The sequence below is a fragment of the Hyla sarda genome, chromosome 4 (assembly GCF_029499605.1).
Source record: "Hyla sarda isolate aHylSar1 chromosome 4, aHylSar1.hap1, whole genome shotgun sequence".
In the NCBI taxonomy this organism is placed as follows: Eukaryota; Metazoa; Chordata; class Amphibia; order Anura; family Hylidae; genus Hyla; species Hyla sarda.
The window spans coordinates 47,500,813-47,523,654 of NC_079192.1; the positions used below are offsets into that span (position 1 = coordinate 47,500,813).

The 22,842-nt window shown below is 44.0% G+C and overlaps 1 protein-coding gene across 10 annotated transcripts in view; it reads left to right on the plus strand.

Annotated features, from left to right (window-relative positions):
- The window catches only part of LRRC8E (leucine rich repeat containing 8 VRAC subunit E), a 156,355-nt gene that overhangs the window by 128,138 nt on the left and 5,375 nt on the right, over nt 1-22,842 (plus strand). For 3 of the 10 annotated variants that reach the window (XM_056570753.1, XM_056570750.1, XM_056570759.1), the window contains one exon: nt 8,558-8,712. In XM_056570753.1, coding sequence (XP_056426728.1) covers nt 8,575-8,712 — 138 coding nt within the window. In that variant the 5' untranslated portion in view covers nt 8,558-8,574. Of the gene's footprint in view, nt 1-153; nt 256-1,381; nt 1,573-3,703; nt 3,948-4,490; nt 4,610-8,557; nt 8,713-22,842 lie in introns of those variants that run through there. The other 7 variants (XM_056570756.1, XM_056570760.1, XM_056570757.1 and 4 more) reach the window with 7 other exon arrangements.

Genomic DNA, 22,842 nt, shown 5'->3' on the forward strand with positions numbered 1-22,842 from the left:
CAGTGGTCTCAAACTGTGACCCTCTAGATGTTGCAAAACATCAACTCCCAGCATGCCCGGACAGCCAACGGCTGTCCGGGCATACCGGGAGTTGACGTTTTGCAACATCTAGCATGCCACAGTTTGAGACCACCACTATAGAAGCAGATCTCCCCTGACTTGACATCAACCTAGAAGCGGCCTAATCCTTGGTTCCTGCTCCAGGCACATAATATATTTCTCCTTCGTGATCAAGGACAATGGAGGATTAAAGGGGTATTCCAGGAATTTGTTTTTTATTTGACTATGCTACAGGGGCTGTAAAGTTAGTGTAGTCCATAATATAGTGTCCGTACCTGTGTGTGACGGTTTTCTCACAATTCTTCTGTGGTTTTCACCCCAATATTTATTTTTAACAGCATTCAAAATGACTGTTGTCTCAGATTTTTCCCAGCTTGCAATGGGGCCAAGACCTGACTCACTAGTCAGCTGATGACAGGGAGCCTGTCTGCTTCAATGGGTGGAGGGATCGTTTGGTGGGAGAGAGATCAATCTGCAACTAATGCAACAGCTGTAGGCACCCTGATTGAAAACCACAGGTCTTTTGAATGGATGCAGCTCATTTTTGTTTCAATGGGTGGGGTGGCTGATGTGTGGGAGGGAGGAAAATGGAATTGTGGGATTTGTAGTCAAAAAAAGAAAAGTCAAACAGGAAATACTTGTTCACAAAAACCTAGCCACAGTGATATGGTAATCTCATGACATAGCCATTTAGCCCCAAGACAAGCGCAGATCCTTCCTAAGCATGTCCATTACTGTCAGACAGGTACGTACTACAATCACCTTATGGTGGAGAACCCCTTTAACATTCTTAGGAATCTCCTCACTAAAACCTGAACATTATGGGAGGAAGAATACTTGTAAGGCTAGGTTCACACTACGTTTTGTAACTACTGTTCCCGTATACGGCTGGGAGGAGGGGGGGCGGAGCTTAATCGCGGCGCCCGCACTCAGCCGTATAGGGGAACCGTATTTAATGCATGTCTATGAGCCGACCGGAGTGAACCGCAGCCTCCGGTCGGCTGCGTTTTCGGCCGTATGTGGTTTCTCGACCGCAGGCAAAAACGTGGTCGACTGCGTTTTTGCCTACGGTCGGGAAAACGCATACGGACGAAAAAGCAGCAGATTCACTCCGATCTGCTCATAGACATGCATTTAATACAGTTCCCCTATACGGCTGAGTGCGGGTGCCACAATTAAGCCCCGCCCCCTCCTCCCAGCCGTATACGGGAACCGTAGTTACAAAACGTAGTGTGAATCCAGCCTAACAAAGTTCCTGTTGTTTCAACTTTGTACTCCAGTGGTGACAATGACAATAAAATACAATGATGGGCCTAGGGTGCAGCCAATATTTCGGACTAACAGTGGTGCAGATAGGGAAGACTTTGGATATTTCCTCACAAGTCCCTAACAGGGTACTGCTGTCCAAGGGATTGTGGTAAAAATCCCCCTTATCCATCGGTCCTGGACTGTGAATATAGTCGTAAACTAAATTTTATTTTGGAGTCTTGTGAGCTGTTCCAAATTTTGAAAGTGAGTAATGGATGGTATGTTAGTGATATAGGGGGAGATTTATCAAAACCTGCGCAGAGGAACAGTTGCCCAGTTTCCCATAGCAACCAATCAGATCGCTTCTTTCATTTTGCAGAGGCCTTGTTAAAAATGAAAGAAGCGATCTGATTGGTTGCTATGGGCAACTGGGCAACTTTACCTCTGCACAGGTTTTGATAAATCTCCCCCTATGTGTGTAACATGGGGGGGTGGGGGCAGTAAGCAAACAGACCTAAACAGGCGGGTGTCACAGTTCAGTAGTCTGGGATGTAATAGAACAATTCACATAAAGCAATACATTCTACTTGCAGCATGAACAGAAACTTAAACATCCTAAACATTCTTTACATAAACTCCTTAGCTTTCTGCCCAAAACTTTCCAGGCTCAATTCTAAAAGATAAAGGGGTACTCTGCCCATAGACCTCTTATCACCTATCAAAGGATAGGTGATAAGATGTCTGATTGCAGGGGACCCCCACAAACTCTCCTGCAGCCCCTAGTAATCTGCAGCACGGATCCGAAATTCGCTCCGTGCCTGACTCGCGATACAGGGGCCGGTGGTTCGTGACATCACGCCCGTACCATTAATGAAAGTCTATGGGAGGGGGCTTGACTGTGACCACGCCCCCTCCCATAGACTTGCATTAAGGGGGTGTAACTTCACAGGGGGCGGGACGTGACTTGACAAACCGCCGGCCCCGTATTGTGAGTCATCAGGCTTCGTGCTGCAGATGACTAGGGGCGGAGTACCCCCCTTTAATCTTTTTTTGGTGCAGTGGATCAGTATGGAACATACCAGAGACAAACTGTTCTTGCTTCAGAGCATCTTCTCTCTTGTGCTCACATACCTGTAAGATGAGGACTACAACACAAACTGGAGTATGGGAGGGACTTTATCTTCAGTCCCTGACAAAACCCCAACCCGAACTCCAGCCTTTAGTCACTGAGGGAAACATGCCCCCCATCAGTTATTTATACCTCACATACATTGCCAAAACACACACTCTCACCCCCCCCCCCCCCCCCCCCCCTCCAAAACTACACTACAACTAGTACTTTTTGTTGGTTAAAGGGATTCTCCGGTGGAACTGGTGCCAGAAAGTTAAACAGATTTGTAAATTACTTCTATTAAAACATATTTTTTTTTTAATCCTTCAGTACTTATTAGCTGCTGAATACTACAGAGGAAATTATTTTCTTTTTGGAACACAGAGCTCTCTGCTGACATCACCAGCACAGTGCTCTCTGCTGACACTTCTGTCCATTTTAGGAGAAAATCCCCATAGCAAACATATGCTGCTCTGAACAGTTCCTAAAATGGACAGAGGTGTCAGCAGAGAGCACTGTGCTTGCGATGTCAGCAGAGAGCTCTGTGTTCCAAAAAGAAGAAAATTTTCTCTGTAGTATTCAGCAGCTAATAAGTACTGGGAGGATTAAGATTTTTAATAGAAGTAATTTACAAATATGTTTTACCTTTCTGACACCAGTTGATTTAAAAAAAAAAGTGTTCCACCGGAGTACCCCTTTAAGTCTGCATGAAGACTTGGGCTACAAGGGTGGATAGGGGACTCTTTGCATAGAACATTTAAAGGGGTATTCCAGGAAAAACTTTTTTATATATATCAACTGGCTCCAGAAAGTTAAACAGATTTGCAAATTACTTCTATTAAAAAATCTTAATCCTTTCAGTACTTATGAGCTTCTGAAGTTAAGGTTGTTCTTTTCTGTCTAAGTCCTCTCTTATGACACGTGTCTCGGGAAACGCCCAGTTTAGAAGCAAATCCCCATAGCAAACCTCTTCTAAACTGGGCGGTTCCCGAGACACGTGTCATCAGAGATTACTTAGACAGAAAAGAACAACCTAAACTTCAGAAGCTCATAAGTACTGAAAGGATTAAGATTTTTTAATAGAAGTAATTTACAAATCTGTTTAACTTTCTGGAGCCAGTTGATATATATAAAAAAGTTTTTTCCTGGATAACCTCTTTAAGACTTTTTCTGAGGGCAGAAAGTTTCCCTCATGTTCCTTCCAAGTTTTGTGGGATGTCTTTTTGTTTGTTCTGTCTCTATCCTGGGCCTGATAACTAGTTTTATTGTTTCCTTCCTCTCTAGAAACATTTGGCATAAGATCACACATGAAGTGGATATAGCTGCCATTAGGTGGAAAGGTCTGACTATACAGGATCCCATGTGGACAGATGTGATGCTAAGATCCACAATGTCATAAGAGGGAATTGGTACATTTTTGTGGTCAGTGGGACAGGATGAATGGTGGATTATTTAAACTTTCTGGATCTGATGCTGGATTTAAGGAATCCTATCTTAAACCTCTGTTCTATTTTACTCTTCCACCATGGTTAGACTCTTATGTACCTGTTGGCAAAAAACATTTTGTGTAATGTAGATACCATTATATGTTATTTGTAATATACGTTGGTTAACTATTGTGTATATTTTTGGGTGAAAAATGCTGTCCCTGCAGCTATTGTCCGTCAGTCAGCCTGCTGTGTGAGTCGGGAGAATGTCACTGAGCCTCAATGCACAGAGCCCTGCTTGTCCACTCACACATACTGTATTTGGTTGTGTGGTGTCCCGGTACCGTATTGCATACCGTACCTTGTATGGTGGTCCCCAAAGTCAGTTACTACATTCAGGTAGGGTCCCCCAGGTGGGACAGCCCCTAGTCGCCTCTTTTCTTTTCTAATTTTGTAATGTTTAAATGTATATATTTAATATAATGTATATTAGTATGCTTACCTTGGTAGCGTCGCAGGACCTTCGGTCATGTGACTTTTATTTCCTCTATAGTATGTTGGAGGTCCTTGAGTCACATGATTACCCATAACTCTTTGTACAGATAATTGACAGAAGTATTGGACTAATCAGCTTAAGGCCAGCCCCTGCCCATATAAGGGAGCTGCAGCCAATGATCGCTCTCTTGGGTTCCGGACTATCAGAGAGGACAGGTCCATGCAACCCTAGGCCTGAAGCCTGCTGGCCTCAGCGTGAACTCAAAACGTGAGTCTTAAACTCAATCCCCGCTAAAGCTAGCGTGACTGCTGGACCTCAACTATATCCCCTAAATCCAGCGGAACAGCGCATATCAGTCTATGGACTCTAAAACTCTTAAGGTCCCAACTGTTAATATTTAAGAGACTTTGCTTGTACAGAGACTGTTCCTGTTATAAAGCTTGCATAAAATCTTCAGTAAAGTTCCGACTGTTTTCAGCAAACTCACCGGTTGTGGACATTCAATTATTTCATACCTCCCTATCACTCTTGGGAAGGGTGGCAGTAGGACAAGCATTACAGAGGAACCCTCACCCACGTGTCACGAGTAGAAAAGGTTAAACAGACCCCATTAAAGTACCACACAGCTACACCCTATACCCCCAAGCCACCACAGTTGCCACACAGACCCCTCAATGCAGGTCTATGGGAGGGGGCGTGACTGCCATCATGCCGCCTCCCATAGACTTGCATTGAGGGGGCGGGGTGTGATGTCACACGGGGCGGAGTCACGATACTCTCGCCCCATGGTCGTCACCAGGGGTCAAGTCCTTGAGAAAAAAAAAGTGTAGGAACTCACCCAAAATTTCCACTCAAGGGCTGGTCTCAAGGACTCAAGATTTCCACTCAAGGACTCCTGCTTACGGGAACATTGTTCCTGCTGTGAAAAAAGTGCAGGAACTCGGTTCCCATGCGTTTCCTGCAGGACTTGAGCCCTGGTCCTCACGCTGCACACTCTGAGCCTCCAGCGCTGCGGAGAGCTCGCAAAGGTGGGTGCTGAATGACAGATTGCAGAGGTCCCCCGCAATCAGACATCTTATCCCCTATCCTTTTTTGTATAGGGGATAAGATGTATTAGGGCCGGAGTACCCCTTTTTAAGGCTGACACCTCCCATATACAGTTGGCTGAGGTGAACTGACCCATCTCTTTTTGACCATGGCATCTAAGTGGTTCTACAGCCGGGATCAGTGTCTTCTCGGATCACAGGCACAACTCCTTTACTCATGCATTCTTCCTGGCAATGATTGTACATTACAGAACCTCAAGACCAGAGGTCCCCAACGCGGCCCTCAAGCCCCACCAACAATACAGGGTTAAAATGATTTCCCGGTCATATGGTATGGCTGTTCAACGTTGTTCCCAAGCTCAGATTATCCTATATACAATAGTTGTTTTTTTTATGCTCATTGTGTGTAGGTCTTTCTTTGTGACTAGCGTGCCATGCCCTGGAGCACGGAACGTACAGAAGTTCCCACAATGCACATTAATATCTTTCTGGCCCTGTAGGGTTTGTAGGTTGTATCTTCCTTCCTGGTCGAATGGTGAATGGTTTTATGCAGATGCTTATGGTTAGTCTGTAACTCTTCACACTGCCCTGTCATTGTCTTGTGTGTAAATACTAGGGATCGACCGATATCGGTTTTTTAGGGCCGATACCGATAATCGGTGGAGGTTAGGGTTGATAGCCGATAACTTATACCGATATTCCGGTATAAGTTATTGGCTATTTATCCCCCCGCGACACTGCTGCAGATCATTGATTTAAAGCGGCGGCCCGCTTTAAATCAATGATCTGCAGCAGTGTCGCGGGGGGATAAATAGCCAATAACTTATACCGGAATACCAGCTACCCGCTTCTCTCCCCCTGCCTGTCCGGGGGTCCTGAGACCTATCACCGCCACCGCTCCCCCCCCCGCCGCACCGCGCCTAGGGGTGCCTCCAGCTGTTGCAAAACTACAACTCCCAGCATGCCCGGACAGCCGTTGGCTGTCCGGGCATGCTGGGAGTTGTAGTTTTGCAACAGCTGGAGGGCCTACTGTAGGTATAGTATATTATACAGATCCCTGTCCATCCCAGAACCCTGACTCACCTTCCCAGTTGCACCGCGACCGCCCCCCCGACCCACCGCACCGCATCGCACCCACCACCGTAGTGCTGGGTGGTATACCGGTATGAACTGGATACCGTTTTTTTTTTCTCCCACGGTATGGATTTTTGCCCATACTGCTATACCGGTCGGGCCCCTCCCCCACCCCCCCAAGTCAATAAAAAAAATTAAACTTACCCGTAATGGGGGTGGTCCGGGCCATCCTTCCTTCCTGTAGTGTCCGGCGGCATTCCGGGTGGAGGGTGAACCGGTCCGGGCTGTCCTTCTTCTCCGGGGGTCCTCTTCTCCACTCCGGGCAGGCTCCGGCCTAGTAACGCTGCATAGACGCCGCTGCGCGGCGACGCACCTGACGTCACGGCGTAGCGGCGTCTATGCAGCGTACTAGGCCGGAGCCTGCCCGGATTGGAGAAGAGGACCCCCGGAGAAGAAAGATTAAATTCAGGGTGTCTAATTAGCCACAATGCAACGCATTTCGTGGGAGTTCCGCTTCTTCAGGCATAATGCCTGAAGAAGCGGAACTCCCGCGAAACACGTTACATTGTGGGTAATTAAACACCCTGAATTTTATCTTGGTCTCAACGCTTGATTTTACCTTGCTGTCATTTGGAGGAGTTTATCTAATGTAAAGTTTTGTAATTTTTGGTAGATTTGTCTTTTGTCTTTTTACTTTATATTGAAATCTGCAGCTTCAAATCCTGCACATCAAATATGTGGAGGATACTGTATAAATGAATACAACCTAAAAGGGGAATTTAAACATTTATATTATTAACATCTTAAGGCCTAAAATCAGCATATTTGGTAATAAAGCAAATATAGACATAAAGGAAAAATGTATATATTGATAATCCCTAAGGCAGTGTTCACACATTGCAGATAATTAGCTTTACTACAACTAATTACCAGATGCATTTTTGTCGCGTTTTACCACAAAAGACCAAAATCATAGTAAAATGACATGTTTTGCATAATCACAGTAAAACTCGGAATTTTTACTGTCATTTCAACCATAAGTAACACCAGATTATGTAAACTTATGTTGAGGAAATACGGATAACTGATAGAAAAAAATAAAATATTGGAATGTTTATCCCAGGATTAAATGTGTTCAAAAATATACCAAAAGTAAAAAGAAAAAAGAAAATATATAATATATATATATATATATATATATATATATATATATATATATATATATATATATGAGAGATGTGTGTGTGTATATATATGAGAGATGTATAGATTCAGGATAAATTCACGAGATTAGATCAGTGCAAAGTGTTACATGGTCACTCGCAATGTCCTTTCAGAGTCCCTAGAAAGTTGGGTTCTTATAGTAATCTGATGCTGGTGTAAGACTATGGCTCTGTATAATTTTCAGTAGTGCAGTCCAAGGATTTAAAAGGACTGTAGTGGTATATATATATATAACTTATCCTCTATCCTTGGAATAGGAGATAATTATAGATAGCAGGGGGTCCACACGAAGGGAGCGTTTTGTCCCCGCTGACACGCCCCCCCCCCCCCCATGTATCTATGGTACATATGGGGGCGTGTCGGCTGCTACATCATGCTGGGAATGGACACGCCCCCTTCCTGCACACTGCAGGGGCCCCTTACAGGAGATTGCGGGGGGCCCAGCAGTCGGACCCCCAGCAATATATCTTATCCTCCTACCTGAAGGCCAGGGCATGAGGTATACCACTACAGTTTTCCTTTAATGCAATCCAATGTTAATATACTGTATCTCAGGATCTCAGAAAAGCTGGGTGGAACCATACATGGTTGTGGTGTTGGTCCTCCTTGCTTTATGTTTATACACTATATTGTGTTCTCACCAGGGCCACAGTGTCCTTGTGGCAGCCGCCTACCATTAACCCTTAGCGTTCTTTACTTGTGCAGGGGTGGAGGAGTCTGTGGTGGCCTGATAAGGACCTGGTGACACTATACAGATAACATGACTGCACGCACTGGAATACGTGTACATACATAAGTTACCAGGGGTAGGTGTGATGATTGCCGTGGACGGTGTTGTAATCTATACAATATATTTCCCTCTTCTGTGCAGCCTGAGTCGCAGCCATCATGATTCCCGTGGCCGAGTTCAAGCAGTTCACGGAGCAGCAGCCGGCCTTCAAAGTGCTAAAACCCTGGTGGGATGTCCTGGCCGAGTATATCACCATCGCCATGCTCATGATTGGGGTCTTTGGATGCACCCTACAGGTAGGTGATCACCCTACACTGAAACCTAATACTAACTTTTAAAGTGTCCCTGTCATAAAAAACAAAAAAACTTGTCAAGTTTTGATTGATCGGGGTCTCAGTGCTGACACCCCCACCGATTAAGAGAACGAGCGGGGATAAGCACAGGGTAGCAGGCTTTAATCCCTGGCTCTTGCTGCTACTTCATAAGTCTATGAGACAGCTAGAAAAACTTTACTCAGGGAGTGAAGTGCGCTACCGTGCTTGTTCTCTGTGACTTGTAAAATATATATATATATTTTTTTTATTATTACCGTGTATGACTGACCCTTTTAAAAATATCTTTTTCTTTCTACTCCTGCAGCTATAGTAGTGTTTCCCAATCAGTGTGTCTCCAGCGCTTGCAACACTTACGAGTGAGGGTGTGTATGCATATAGTAAAAATGTGTGTGTGTGTGTGTGTGCATGTATGTATGTATATGTATGTATATGTGTGTATGTATGTATATGTATGTATATGTATGTATATGTGTGTGTGTGTGTGTATGTGTGTGTATATATATATATATATATATATATATATATATATATATATATATATATAGTAATCACTATGGGAACTCCAGCACAGGATTGCTTAGGTGTGGTGCAGTGTAACCCCCAGTGTGCCACACTGGATCCACATAGAACTTCCTCTGCAAGGAATCAGCACCCATCACCAGGTCCAGGTAAAGCGCAAGCTACAGGGTCTTTATTCCATCAAGAGAGACAATGTGACGTTTCGGCTAACAAGCCTTTTTCAAGCATTTCAAGCATGCTTGTAAAAGGCTTGTTAGCCGAAACGTCACATTGTCTCTCTTGATGCAATAAAGACCCTGTAGCTTGCGCTTTACCTGGACCTGGTGTTGGGTGCTGTTTCCTTGCGGAGGAAGTTCTATATATATATGTATGTATGTATGTGTATGTATGTATGTATGTGTATATGTATATATCCAAAGTAGTAATCCGCAGCACTCCAGGAGTCTGTGCAAAATAAAAGTGCTTTATTCCATACTAATACAGAGCAACGTTTCAGCTGCCATGCAGCCTTTCTCGAGCATCATGCTCGAGAAAGGCTGCATGGCAGCTGAAACGTTGCTCTGTATTAGTATGGAATAAAGCACTTTTATTTTGCACAGACTCCTGGAGTGCTGCGGATTACTACTTTGGATATGTGACTGCCTGGACCGGGCTATATTGCTGCTGGCACCGCTCTTACTTACTTATCTTTTTGGATGTGCTGCTCTGTTGGTATCTTGTGAATATATATATGTGTGTGTGTGTGTGTGTGTGTGTGTGTATATATATAATATATACACACACAGTGACCCCCCGACATATGATCATTTCAACATATGATGGCCTCTCAGAGCCCATCGTATGTTGAAGGCAGCATCGACATATGATGCTGCTGTGTGTCGGGGCCATCGTACAAACAGCTATCTGACAGAGCTGACAACTTCAGCAACTGACAGTTGTTTAATGTGCCCGTTCTGCCTCCTGTTACTCACATGCTGTCCTCCTAACTCACGCAGGCTTCCATGTGTAAGCCCCGCCCCCCAGTGCAGCTATAGCCAATAGCCTGCAGCATCTTGCTGCAGGCATCCAATGAGCTGCTGGCTGCCCTCCCCTTCCTTTCCTATAGAGCTGTAGTCGGCAGGATGGTAATGGAGAACATTCTGCCCCCCCTGAAGGCATTTAAAGAACTGTACAGTACTGTATGCGATGTCACACATCACATACAATACATATACACACTATACACCCCATACATCAATGTTTCCCTATCAGTGTGCCTCCAGCTGTTGCAAAACTATAACTCCCAGCATGCCCAGACAGTCAATGGCTGTACATGCATGCTGGGAGTTGTAGTTGTGCAACAGCTGGAGGCACCCTGGTTTGTTAAACACTCCCCATACACTCCACATACAATGGTCATCCCAGAACCAATTAGCAGTTTCCCATAGAGATATGTATTCAACATACAATGGTTCCGAGGCCCCAGAACCAATTACCATTTTTACATAGACATATGTACTCGACATATGATGGTTCTCCTGGAACCAATTAATGTCATATGTTGAGGGACCACTGTGTGTGTGTGTGTGTGTGTATATATATATATATATGTACACACAGTGATCCCTCAACTTACAATGGCCTCAACATACAATAGTTTCAACATACAATGGTCTTTTCTGGACCATTGTAACTTCAAACCAGACTCAACATACAATGTACAGACAGTCCAGATCTGTGAAACGTGTCGATAGCCGGAAGAACCAACCAATCAGAATGGACATTCACTGGTAAAACCCCTGTATTACTGAAGTGTATGCACTGACTGGCTGTCTGGTAGCGCCCACTACAGTACAGGGAGGTAGAACATGTTCTGTACTACTCTTTGCCTGTATTACTGAAGTGTATGCACTGACTGGCTGTCTGGTAGCGCCCCCTACAGTACAGGGAGGTAGAACATGTTCTGTACCCTTTACCTGTGCCAGGGTTACCTGCTCCTTTGGACACCTGGTGAGGGCGGCTCCATGATACTTTTTTTAGGACACTGTGTTTACTGTACAGGACCCTGAAGAAGCTTCTGTCCTCTATATAGACCAGCGTTTCCGTACCAGGGTGCCTCCAGCTATTGCAAAACTACAGCTCCCAGCATGCCCGGACAGCCAAAGGCTGTCCGGGCATGCTGGGAGTTGTAGTTTTGCAACAGCTGGAGGCACCCTGGTTGGGAATCACTGACACTGACAGTGATTACAGCTCCCAGCAGATCTTTCTTACTTTTAGATGTAAGGATTTGCTTTATCTGTATTAGTTATCTACCTTATTTTCTTTAATTCTCACTTTTTCCTATTTTTGGATGACATTTTGGTGGCTTCAGAACCAATTACCAGGTTTCCATAGAGTTCTGGTCTCAACATACAATGGTTTCAACATACAATGGTCGTCCTGGAACCAATTAATATCGTAACTTGAGGGACCACTGTGTGTGTGTGTGTGTGTATATGTATATATATATATATATATATGTATATATAATAGTGTGTATGCATATATTGTGTGTATTAGATTGATTTATACAGTATTATACTTTTTATAATTTAATAAACAAAATAAATTCCTATATGGAAGGTGTCATTGCGGCAGGCTCCTTTACATTTATGTAAGTGCAGGGTAATTAATGCTGAGTTAGTGGATCTCCCTCCCACCGGCCTCCTGAACAGCAGGCTGAAGGATATTTAACCATGTATACAGCCCCCTGTGAGCTCTTGGTCAGTCAGAGGCAAAATAAACTCCCGGCTTTTTCCAGGCAGTTTAGGATGTCAGATATTTGTGTCATCAAGAACCTCTCCTGATGAAAGATTTCCCCTTTAAGATCCATGTCCACCCACAAACACTGTGTCCTATTAGATCAGATATTTTGAATATTAGGGTGCGATCCTTTTTTATTTATACATTTAAAAAAAAAAAAAAAAAAATTCTGCCGCTTATTTTCTGAATAATTTTGACGTCAATGGGCAGCAAGATTTTCTGCAGAAATAAGGATGTGTGAACTGACCTTTTTAGGGTAGGGTCATATGTGCCGTGTGTTGCTGCATATTTTCCTACCCATTGAAGTCAACAGGTACCAAATCTGCTCCAGAAAATACACAACAAAATACAGCCTGTGACTCGGGTGTATTCACGTGTACAGTACCCTGTGCATATTTAAAGGCCATACGGAGTGGTATTTTTTGACAAAAGCATGAAGTGTACTCCCAGCCTTATAGTAATGTTTCTGGTTGTAGTCCTCTAAAGATATGTTACCTTGGCTGAAAGGGTTTATAAAGATGGCTATACATATTAGACCAGTGCTCTCCAAACTGGGGACTTCCAGAAGTTGCAAAACTACAACTCTGAGCATGCTCGGACAGCTGTTGGCTGTCTAAAACTGCTGGGAGTTGTAGTTTTGCAACAGCTGAAGGTCCAAAAAAAACAATTTACAAGGGCCAATATAGTCCCGTGGTATAGCCCCTAGAAAAAACATAAAAGCATAGACCGCTAAAGTAGCACAGATGACTTGTCACAGAGCATGAACACAATGCTGTACTTTCTACGCATTTCTATCATCAGAAATAATGACCTCATCAGGGGAGAGAGATGGAAAGGGGGGGGGGGGGATAGAAGGGGAGAAGTCTGCATTAACATTATGACAAAAAGATCAAAGAATGTCACTAGGTATTTAGCAGGTCAGTGATCCTTTTTACATGTCAGATGACCCCAATACAACAGAGGTCAAGTCCTGGCTAGAGAATGAACTACTGAGGGGAGACTTAGTTTATTCCAGAATGCGTGATTGAGCCGTACATGGTGGCCCTCTTCCGCTAAAGTTGCGTGCTGCTGGCTCTCTCAGCTCAACCTTCCTAATTGTTCTCCAGACTGGGGGGGGGGGGGGGGTGTGTCTCCAGCATTACAGTGGTGGAGGCTGACCATTCTGGAATAAACTAAAGAGTCTCCCTACATTAGTTAATTCTTTCACCAGGTCTCAATCTGTTGTATTGGTGTTATCTGTAAGAGGACCATCGAGCTGCTGAATACCTAGCGCCAATCTTAGGTCTTTTTGTCATAGTGTTGATGCGGACTCCACAAACAACCCGTACCTTATATTTCCCTCATCTCCTCTGATGACATCGCCATTCCTGGTGATAGAAACACGTAGGGAGTACAGTTTTCATATATAGGGGACAGTCCCTTGGAGTGCGTAAGCCATAGTGGTGGTCATGTTCAGGGACATGTCGTCTGTGCTATTTTAGCTGTCTACGCTTTTGTTTTTTCTAGGAGCCTATACCATGGGGCTATACTGAGTGGTTGGCCCTCTAGGTCAGGTTGTGCTTGTCCAGTGGTGACTCAGTGGTGAACAACTTATCCCCTATCTTAAGGATAAGGGGATAAGTTGCAGATTGCGGGGGGTCAGACTACTGGGGCCCCCTGCGATCTCCTGTACGGAGCCCCGACAGCCCGCGGGAAGGGGGCGTGTTGACCTCCGCACAAAGCGGCGGCCAACACGCCCCCTCAATACAACTCTATGGCAGAGCCGAAGCGCTGCCTTCGGCAATCTCCGGCTCTGCCATAGAGATGTATTGAGGGGGCGTGTCGGCCGCCGCTTCGTGCGGAGGTCGACACCCGCTATCTGGCCGGAGAGCAGGGGCCCCGTTCAGAGAGATCGCAGGGGGCCCCAGCGGTCTGACCCCCCGCGATCTCAAACTTATCCCTTATCCTTAGGATAGGGGATAAGTTTTTCACCACTGGACTACCCCTTTAACTTGCTGATCACTTGTATGTTATCCTTTTTAAGGACTTTACCGTCACAAAGCTGTTTGGCTTGTATGATTTAATATATATATATATATATATATATATATATATATATATATATATATATATATATATATATATATATTAAATAAAAATATAAATATAAATAAAATATATATATTGTATAGACAAGCTTTCGGGATTCCTCCCTTTATCAAGTCAAAAGCATTTCTGAGCTCACAAGAAGAAAACACACAGGTTCCATCTCACAAAATATGCAGGGGTTAAAATAACAGATGTGAAGAATTCACTCCAAGGCTCCTTTCACACTATAAATTGTTCCATTTTAAAGACCCGTTTATAATTTCCCATTAAGAAACCCCTTAAAAACGGCCGTTACAAAATCCGATTAAAGTGTATGGGATTTTCGGATTATCTGATTATCCGTTATCACCCGTTATTATTAACGGACGTTATTTGTGACGGGAGAAAAATTAGTGCATGTAACGTTTGTTCTCCAGTCACAAATCACATCCGTTATTCATAAAGGGCTATAACGGGTGTTAATGGATAATCCAAAAATCCGATAGGCTTTAATGGGATTTTGGAACGGCCGTTTTTAAGGGATTTCTTATAATGCTGGGCGGTATACCGGTATTAACCGGATACCGTTTTTTTTTTTTCTCCCACAGTATGGATTTTTGCCCATACCGCTATACCGGTCGGGCCCCTCCCCCACCCTCTGAGTCAAGAAAAAAAATTAAACTTACCCGTAATGGGGGTGTTCCGGGCCATCCATCCTTCCTGTAGTGTCCGGCGGCATTCCGGGTGGAGGGTGAACCGGTCCGGGCTGTCCTTCTTCTCCGGGGGTCCTTCTTCTCCACTCCGGGCAGGCTCCGGCCTAGTAACGCTGCATAGACGCCGCTACGCCGTGACGTCAGTTGCGTCGCTGCGCACGGACGTCGCTGCGCAGCGGCGTCTATGCAGCGTTACTAGGCCGGAGCCTGCCTGGAGTGGAGAAGATGACCCCCGGAGAAGGACAGCCCGGACCGGTTCACCCTCCACCCGGAATGCCGCCGGAAACTACAGGAAGGATGGATGGCCCGGACCACCCTCCCCGGACGGTCCCTGCAGCAACTGGGAAGGTGAGTCAGGGTTCTGGGATGGACAGAGGTCTGTATAATATACTATACCTACAGTAGGCCCTCCAGCTGTTGCAAAACTACTACTCCCAGCATGCCCGGACAGCCGTTGGCTGTCCGGGCATGCTGGGAGTAGTAGTTTTGCAACAGCTGGAGGCACCCCTAGTTGGGAAACACTGACCTTTACTATACACTACTATATAGTCCAACATGCTGGGAGTAGTAGTTTTGCAACAGCTGGAGGCACCCCTAGTTGGGAAACACTGACCTTTACTATACACTACTATATAGTCCAACATGCTGGGAGTAGTAGTTTTGCAACAGCTGGAGGCACCCCTAGTTGGGAGGCACTGACCTATACTATACACTACTATATAGTCCAACATGCTGGGAGTAGTAGTTTTGCAACAGCTGGAGGCACCCCTAGTTGGGAGGCACTGACCTATACTATACACTACTATATAGTCCAACATGCTGGGAGTTGTAGTTTTGCAACAGCTGGAGGCACCCCTAGTTGGGAAACACTGACCTATACTATACACTACTATATAGTCCAACATGCTGGGAGTTGTAGTTTTGCAACAGCTGGAGGCTGTAGGGTTGTTTGTTACATCTATTTAAAAGGGTACTCCACTGCCCCAGTGTTCAGATCATTTACTTCCAAAAGCCCATTTAGTTCCGCTACCCCACCTCAATGCAAGTCTCAATTTAAAAAACAAAAATACCGTGAAATACCGTAATACTTTAGAAAAATACCGTGATACCTATCACCCAGCACTAACTTCTTAATGGGAAATTATAATGGGTCTTTAAAACAGAGCAAATTATAGTGTGAAAGGAGCCAAAGTTGGGCCATAAATGTATCGCTATAGGACCATAGGCTACCTAGATAACGTGGGGGGGGGGGGGGGGTAGCAGGGGTGAGATGGGGATACAGCAGGACATGGGGAGATACAGGAGGGAAGACAATACAGCACAGGTTATAAAAAGTTTTGATAATGGACTAAGCTCAAATCCATATTAAAGGGGTTATCCAGGAAAAAACTTTTTTTTTTTTTTTAAATATATATATATATATATATATATATATATATATATATATATATATATATATATATATATATATAATCAACTGGCTCCAGAAAGTTAAACAGATTTGTAAATTACTTCTATTAAAAAATCTTAATCCTTTCAGTACTTATGAGCTTCTGAAGTTAAGGTTGTTCTTTTCTGTCTAATCTCTGATGACACGTGTCTCGGGAACCGCCCAGTTTAGAAGAGGTTTGCTATGGGGATTTGCTTCTAAACTGGGCGTTTCCCGAGACACGTCTCATCAGAGAGAACTTAGAAAAGAAGAACCTTAACTTCAGAAGCTCATAAGTACTGAAAGGATTAAGATTTTTTAATAGAAGTAAGTTACAAATCTGTTTAACTTTCTGGAACCAGTTGATATATAAAAAAAAGTTTTTTCCTGGAATACCCCTTTAAGTCCTCTTTTCTTTGAATCATAAAAAAAAAAAAACTAATTTTGGCTTCACATGTCTCTTTCTTGGGTGTTGTTGAAGTTTCCTTTCAGAATCTTGATTGTAAGGTCCTGTAGGGAGGGACCTGTTTGGGTGAAATGGTGTCGGACTGGGGTGCGATAGTCCTTTTCTCTATGGTTGTTGATGGATTGTCTGTGTAGGTTCATCCTTTTGAGTTCCCGACTGGTTTCACCAATGTAACATCCCCTGTCACACTTGGTGCATTGTATCCTATAGACAACGCTCTCAGTTGTGTAGCAGTATAGTCTTTTCATTTTGTATGTCCCGTTGTTGTGGGTGGCCTCAGACTTTGTGCAGGTGTGTTGGCAGAGTTTATAGCAAGGTTTTGGGAATTGTTTGGTCCCATTATCTGTGTGTGGTGTTCCTGTGGGTAGTTTCCTATTAACCAGCTTTTGTTTTAAAGGGGTACTCCGCCCCTAGACATCTTATCCCCTATCCAAAAGATAGGGGATAAGATGTCAGATCGCCGGGGTCCTGCCGCTGGGGACCCCCGCAATATAGCAAGCAGCACCCACCTGTAATGGCCGTCACGCCCCCTCCCATAGACTTGCATTGAGGGGGCGTGGCATGACATCACACGGGGCGGAGTCGTGACATCACGATCTTCCGTCCCTGTGGTCGGGAGGAATTAGCCTGAGAGCCTTCAGCGCTTCCGGAAGCAGTTACAGGTGGGTGCTGTTTGCTATATTGCGGGGGTCCCCAGCATCCCCGGCAATCTGACATCTTATCCCCTATCCTTTGGATAGGGGATAAGATGTCTAGGGGCGGAGTACCCCTTTAAGTTGTGTGGTTGTCTGAATGCTAAAATGGGAGGTTCAGGGAAAATTAGTTTTAACACCTCATCTTCTGCTAATGTTGGCTGCAGGTCCTTGATGATTTTGCGTGTTTCTCCAAGGACAGGATTGTGTATGTGGCTACCAGTGGAATGCGTGATGTTTTTTTTTCTCTCTATATTGTAACAAGTGTTCATGTGGTGAAGAGCAATTGCTTCATCATTTAAGTGTTGGTTTGTCTATGTATCATACTAATATTTGTCTTGTGTGTATACATGTGGTATCCTCTCATTCCCTGATAAGCCTGTGTATCCAATAAGGCGAAACGCGTTGGCAAGAGAGGTCTAATTATCTGTATGTGTAGTATTGCCTAATTTTTTCCCATCCCCATCCACACTTAGATTGAGGAGCTCTATCTAGACAGGTAGGGTCTCCAGTGTAGGCACTCACCTGTATCCTCCCCCCCCCCCCCCTCCCCCCCTCATTAGTCAACACTTGTGTATAAGTCTCATATTTAAGTAAATTTATATTTGGATTATTTGAGCCTGATTGGTGATTTTCTCTTTCTATATACTTTATAAGTGTTCACCAAGGGATATTTAAAGCAATCTCGTCCTAGAGTACCAGGTATCAATTACTCGGGTTTTTTTGGGTTTCAACATGTCTGATCCTTCCGTTCACTAGTACACTTATGTCCAATGAGAAGTCTAACTGCTGCTTATTCTTCTTTCCCTATTAAAAACAAATGCACCCTTGGCCAAGCCTGAGGTGTTTCTTATCCTGAACAACCATCTTTAATTCCAGCAGAAAGGCATGCCAACACCCCTTCTTTAAACCCCCGCAATCTCTCCTGCAGCACCCCCGGTCATCTGCTGCACCCCTGGTCATCTGCTGCACGGAGCGAACTTCACTCTGTACCTGATGACGGGCGATACAGGGCCCGGAGTATTGACTTCATGGCCCCGCCCCCTCAGGATGTCATGCCACACACCCCTCAATGCAAGTCTATGTGAGGGGGCATGGCAACCATCACGCCCACTCCCAAAGACTTGCATTGAGGGGGCGGGGCATGACGTCACTATACTCCAGCCCCTATATAGTCCGTCATCAGCAGATGACACTGGGTGATGCAGGAGAGATTGCGGGGGTTCCCAGTGGTGGGACCCCAATGATCAGACATCTTATCCCCTATCGTTCCCAAATGGGGAGTCTCCAGCTGATGCGAAACGCAGCACGCCTGGATAGCCATTCACTTTCCGGACATTCTGGGAGTTTGTTTTGCAACAACTGAAGGCGTTCTGTTTGGAAAACTCTGGGAGGGTATGTAAACACGGTGGAATGTCGGTGCAGAATTCTGCATGAATATTCCGTACGAACAGTCCGCTGCAGCAGAGTCCCATTAAGATCAATGGTATTCTGCTGCACTGTTAACACAGTAGAATTTCCGCAGGAGATCCAATCATCTACAATGGCGGCCGGAGTTCCCCTCATCTGCCTCTGGCCGTCTCCATGGGTCGTCTGGTCTGAGGTCGAGTAGACCAGAGGAGATCACCGATAATACTGATCAGTGCTATGCCTATGCATAGCACTGAACAGTATTGGCAATCAAATGATTGCTATCAATAGTCCCCTATTGCTATAAAAAGTGTAAAAATTTGAAAAATTTAAAATCCCCCTCCCCAATAAGTGTCAATTGTCCCTTTTTTTCCATTTTACGCCCAAAAAGCGTTAAAAAAAAAAATCACATATTTGGTATCGCCGCGTGTGCAAATGTTCGAACTATCAAAATAGAATGTTGATGATCCCGTACAGGGAACGGCTTAAACAATATTATTTTTTGGGTTCGCCGTCCATTTTATGGTAAAATGAGAGGTGTCATTACAAAATACGATTGGTCACGCAAACAACAAGCCCTTATATGGGTCTGTGGCTAGGAATATAAAAGTTATTGATTTTAGAAGGCGAGGAGGAAAAAAACGAAAGCGCAAACATAAAATTGGCCTGGTCCTTAAGGGTACTCCAGTCGCAAACTTTTATTTATTTATTTTTAAATCAACTGGTGCCAGAAAGTTAAACAGATTTGTAAATTAGGAAAAAATATATTAGATTTGTAAATTACTTGTATTAAAAAATCTTAATCCTTCCAGTTCTTATTAGCTGCTGAATACTACAGCGGAAATTCTTTTCTTTTATGAACAGAGCTCTCTGCTGACATCATGACCACAGTGCTCTCTGCTGCCATCTCTGTCCATTTTACGAATTGTCTAGAGCCCCATGTTTGCTATGGGGATTTTCTCAGAGATGTCAGCAGAGAGCATTGTGTTCCAAAAAGAAAAGAATTTCCTCTGTAGTATTCAGCAGCGGATAAGTACTGGAAGGATAAGATTTTTTTAATAGAAGTAATTTACAAATCTATTTAACTTTCTGGCACCAGTTGATTAAAAAATAATAATTTCCACCGGAGTACCCTTTTAACTCCTTAAGGACCCAGCCAATTTTCAGTGTAGGACCCGACCATTTTTTCAATACTTGCATCATTTCTTGGTGAAAAATTCCAATATTTGATGAAGAAAATAAAAAAATGTGCATTTTTTTTACTTTGAAGCTCTCTGCTTATAAGGAAAATGAATATTCCAAATAAATTATATATTGATTCACAAATACAATATGTCTACTTTATCTTTGCATCATAACGTTGACATGTTTTTACATTTGGAAGACATCAGAGGGCTTCAAAGTTCAGCAGCAATTTTCCAATTTTTGAAATCAAAAATTTTCAGGGACCAGTTCAGTTTTGAAGTGGATTTGAAGGGCCTTCATATTAGAAATACCCCACAAATTACCCCATTATAAAAACTCCTCCCCTTAAAGTATTCAAAGTGACATTCAAAAGGTTTGTTAACCCTTTAGGTGTTTCACTGGAATAGCAGCAAATTGAAGGAGAACATTCAAAATCTTCATTTTTTACACTCTCATGTTCTTGTAGACCCAGTTATTGAATCTTTACAAGGGGTAAAAGGAGAGAAATCTTCCTAAAATGAGTAACCCAATTTCTCCCGAGCAAGGAAATGCCTCTTTTGTGTATGTCAAGTGTTCGGCGGGTGCACTAGACTAAATTTTTTATTTTTGCAAGGGGTAATAGGAGAAAATGCCCCCCAAAATTTGTAACCCCATCTCTTCTGAGTATGGAAATACCCCATGTGTTGACATCAAGTGCTCTGCTGGCGCACTGCAATGCTCAGAAGAGAAGGAGTGACATTTGGCTTTTGGAAAGCAAATTTTTTTGAAAAGGATTCTGGGGGGGGGGGGGGGGGGGAAGGCCCTACACTGCCAGAACGGAAAAAAAAAACACATGGCATACTATTTTGGAAACGACACCCCTCAAGGAACGTAACAAGGGGTACAGTGAGCCTTAACACCTCACAGGTGTTTTACAACTTTTTGTTAAAGTTGGATGTGTAAATGAAGAAAAAAAATGTTTTCACTAAAATGCATTTTTCCCCCCAAAATTTTACATTTTTACAAGGGGTAATAGGAGAAAATGACCCCCAAAATTTGTAACCCCATTTCTTCTGAGTATGGAAATACCCCATGTGTGGATGTCAAGTTCTCTGCTGGCGAACTACACTGCTCAGAAGAGGAGGAGCGCCATTGAGCTTTTGGAAAGAAAATTTGTTTGGAATACAAGTCGGGGGCCTTGTGCGTTTACAAAGTCCCCCGTGCTGCCAGAACAGTGGACCCCCCCACATATGTCCCCATTTTGGAAACTACACCCCTCACAGAATTTAATAAGGAGTGCAGTGAACCTTTACACTCCATTGGCGTTTGACAGATCTTTGGAACAGTGGAAATTAAATTTTTCATTTTCACGGACCACATTTCCAGACGCCTGTGGAGTGTAAATGTTCACTGCACCCCCTTGTTACATTACATGAGGGGTGTAGTTTCCAAAATGGGGTTACATGTGGGGGGGGGGTTGTTCATTGTTCTGGCATTATGGGGGCTTTGTAAATACACGTGGCCTTGAATTCCGGACAAATTTTCTCTTCAAAAGTCCAATGGTGCTCCTTCTCTTCTGAGCATTGTAGTTCGCCCACAGAGCACTTCACATCCACATATGGGGTATGTCCTTACTCAGAAGAAATGGGGTTACAAATTTTGAAAAATTTAGGGTAACACCAGCATTTTAGTAAAAAATGTTTAGTTTTTTTTGTTGTTTTTCCATCCAACTTTGAAGAATTTTCATTAAACATCTGTGGGGTGTTAAGGCTCACTATACCCCTTGTTACGTTCCATGAAGGGTGTAGTTTTCAAAATGGGGTCACATGTGGGCATTTCTTTTTTGCGTTTATGTCAGAACCGCTGTAAATCGGCCACCTCTGTGCAAATCGACAATTTAGGCCTGAAATGTGCATAGTGTACTCTCACTCTTGAGCCTTGTTGTGCGTCCGCAGAGCATTTTACGCCCACATATGGGGTATTTCCGTACTCAGGAGAAATTGCGTTACAAATTTTGGGGTCTTTTTTTTCCTTTTACCGCTTGTGAAAATAAAAAGTATGGGGCAACACCAGCATGATAGTGTAAAAATGTTTATTTTTTTACACTAATAGGCTGGTTTAGACCCCAACTTTTCCTTTTCATAAGGGGTAAAAGGAGAAAAAGCCCCCTAAAATTTGTAGTGCAATTTCGTCTGAGTACGGAAATACCCCATATGTGGCCCTAAACTGTTTCCTTGAAATACGACAGGGCTCCGAAGCGAGAGAGCGCCATGCGCATTTGAGGACTATGTTTGGAATTGCATAGGGGTGGACATAGGGGTATTCTACACCAGTGATTAAAAAAACAGGGTGCCTCCAGCTGTTGCTAAACTCCTAGCATGCCTGGACCGTTAGTGGCTGTCCAGAAATGCTGGGAGTTGTTGTTTTGCAACAGCTGGAGGCTCCTTTTTGGAAACACTGCCGTACAATAAATTTTTCACTTTTATTGGGGGGGGGGGGGGGGACATTGTAAGGGGGTGTTTATTTAGTGTTTTACCCTTTATTATGTGGTAGTGTAGTGTTTTTAGGGTATATTCACACTGGCGGTATATTCACTTACGGTGAGTTTCCTTCTAGGAGTTTGTGCTGCGGCGAAAAATTTGCCGCAGCTCAAACTTCAAGCAGGAAACTTACTGTAAAACCGCCCGTGTGAAGGTATCCTGTATGTTCACATGGGGGGGCGGCAAACCTCCAGCTGTTTCAAAACTACAACTCCCAGCATGCACTGACAGACCGTGCATGCTGGGAGTTGTACTTTTGCAACAGCTGGAGGCACACTGGTTGGAAAACCTTCAGTTAGGTTCTGTTACC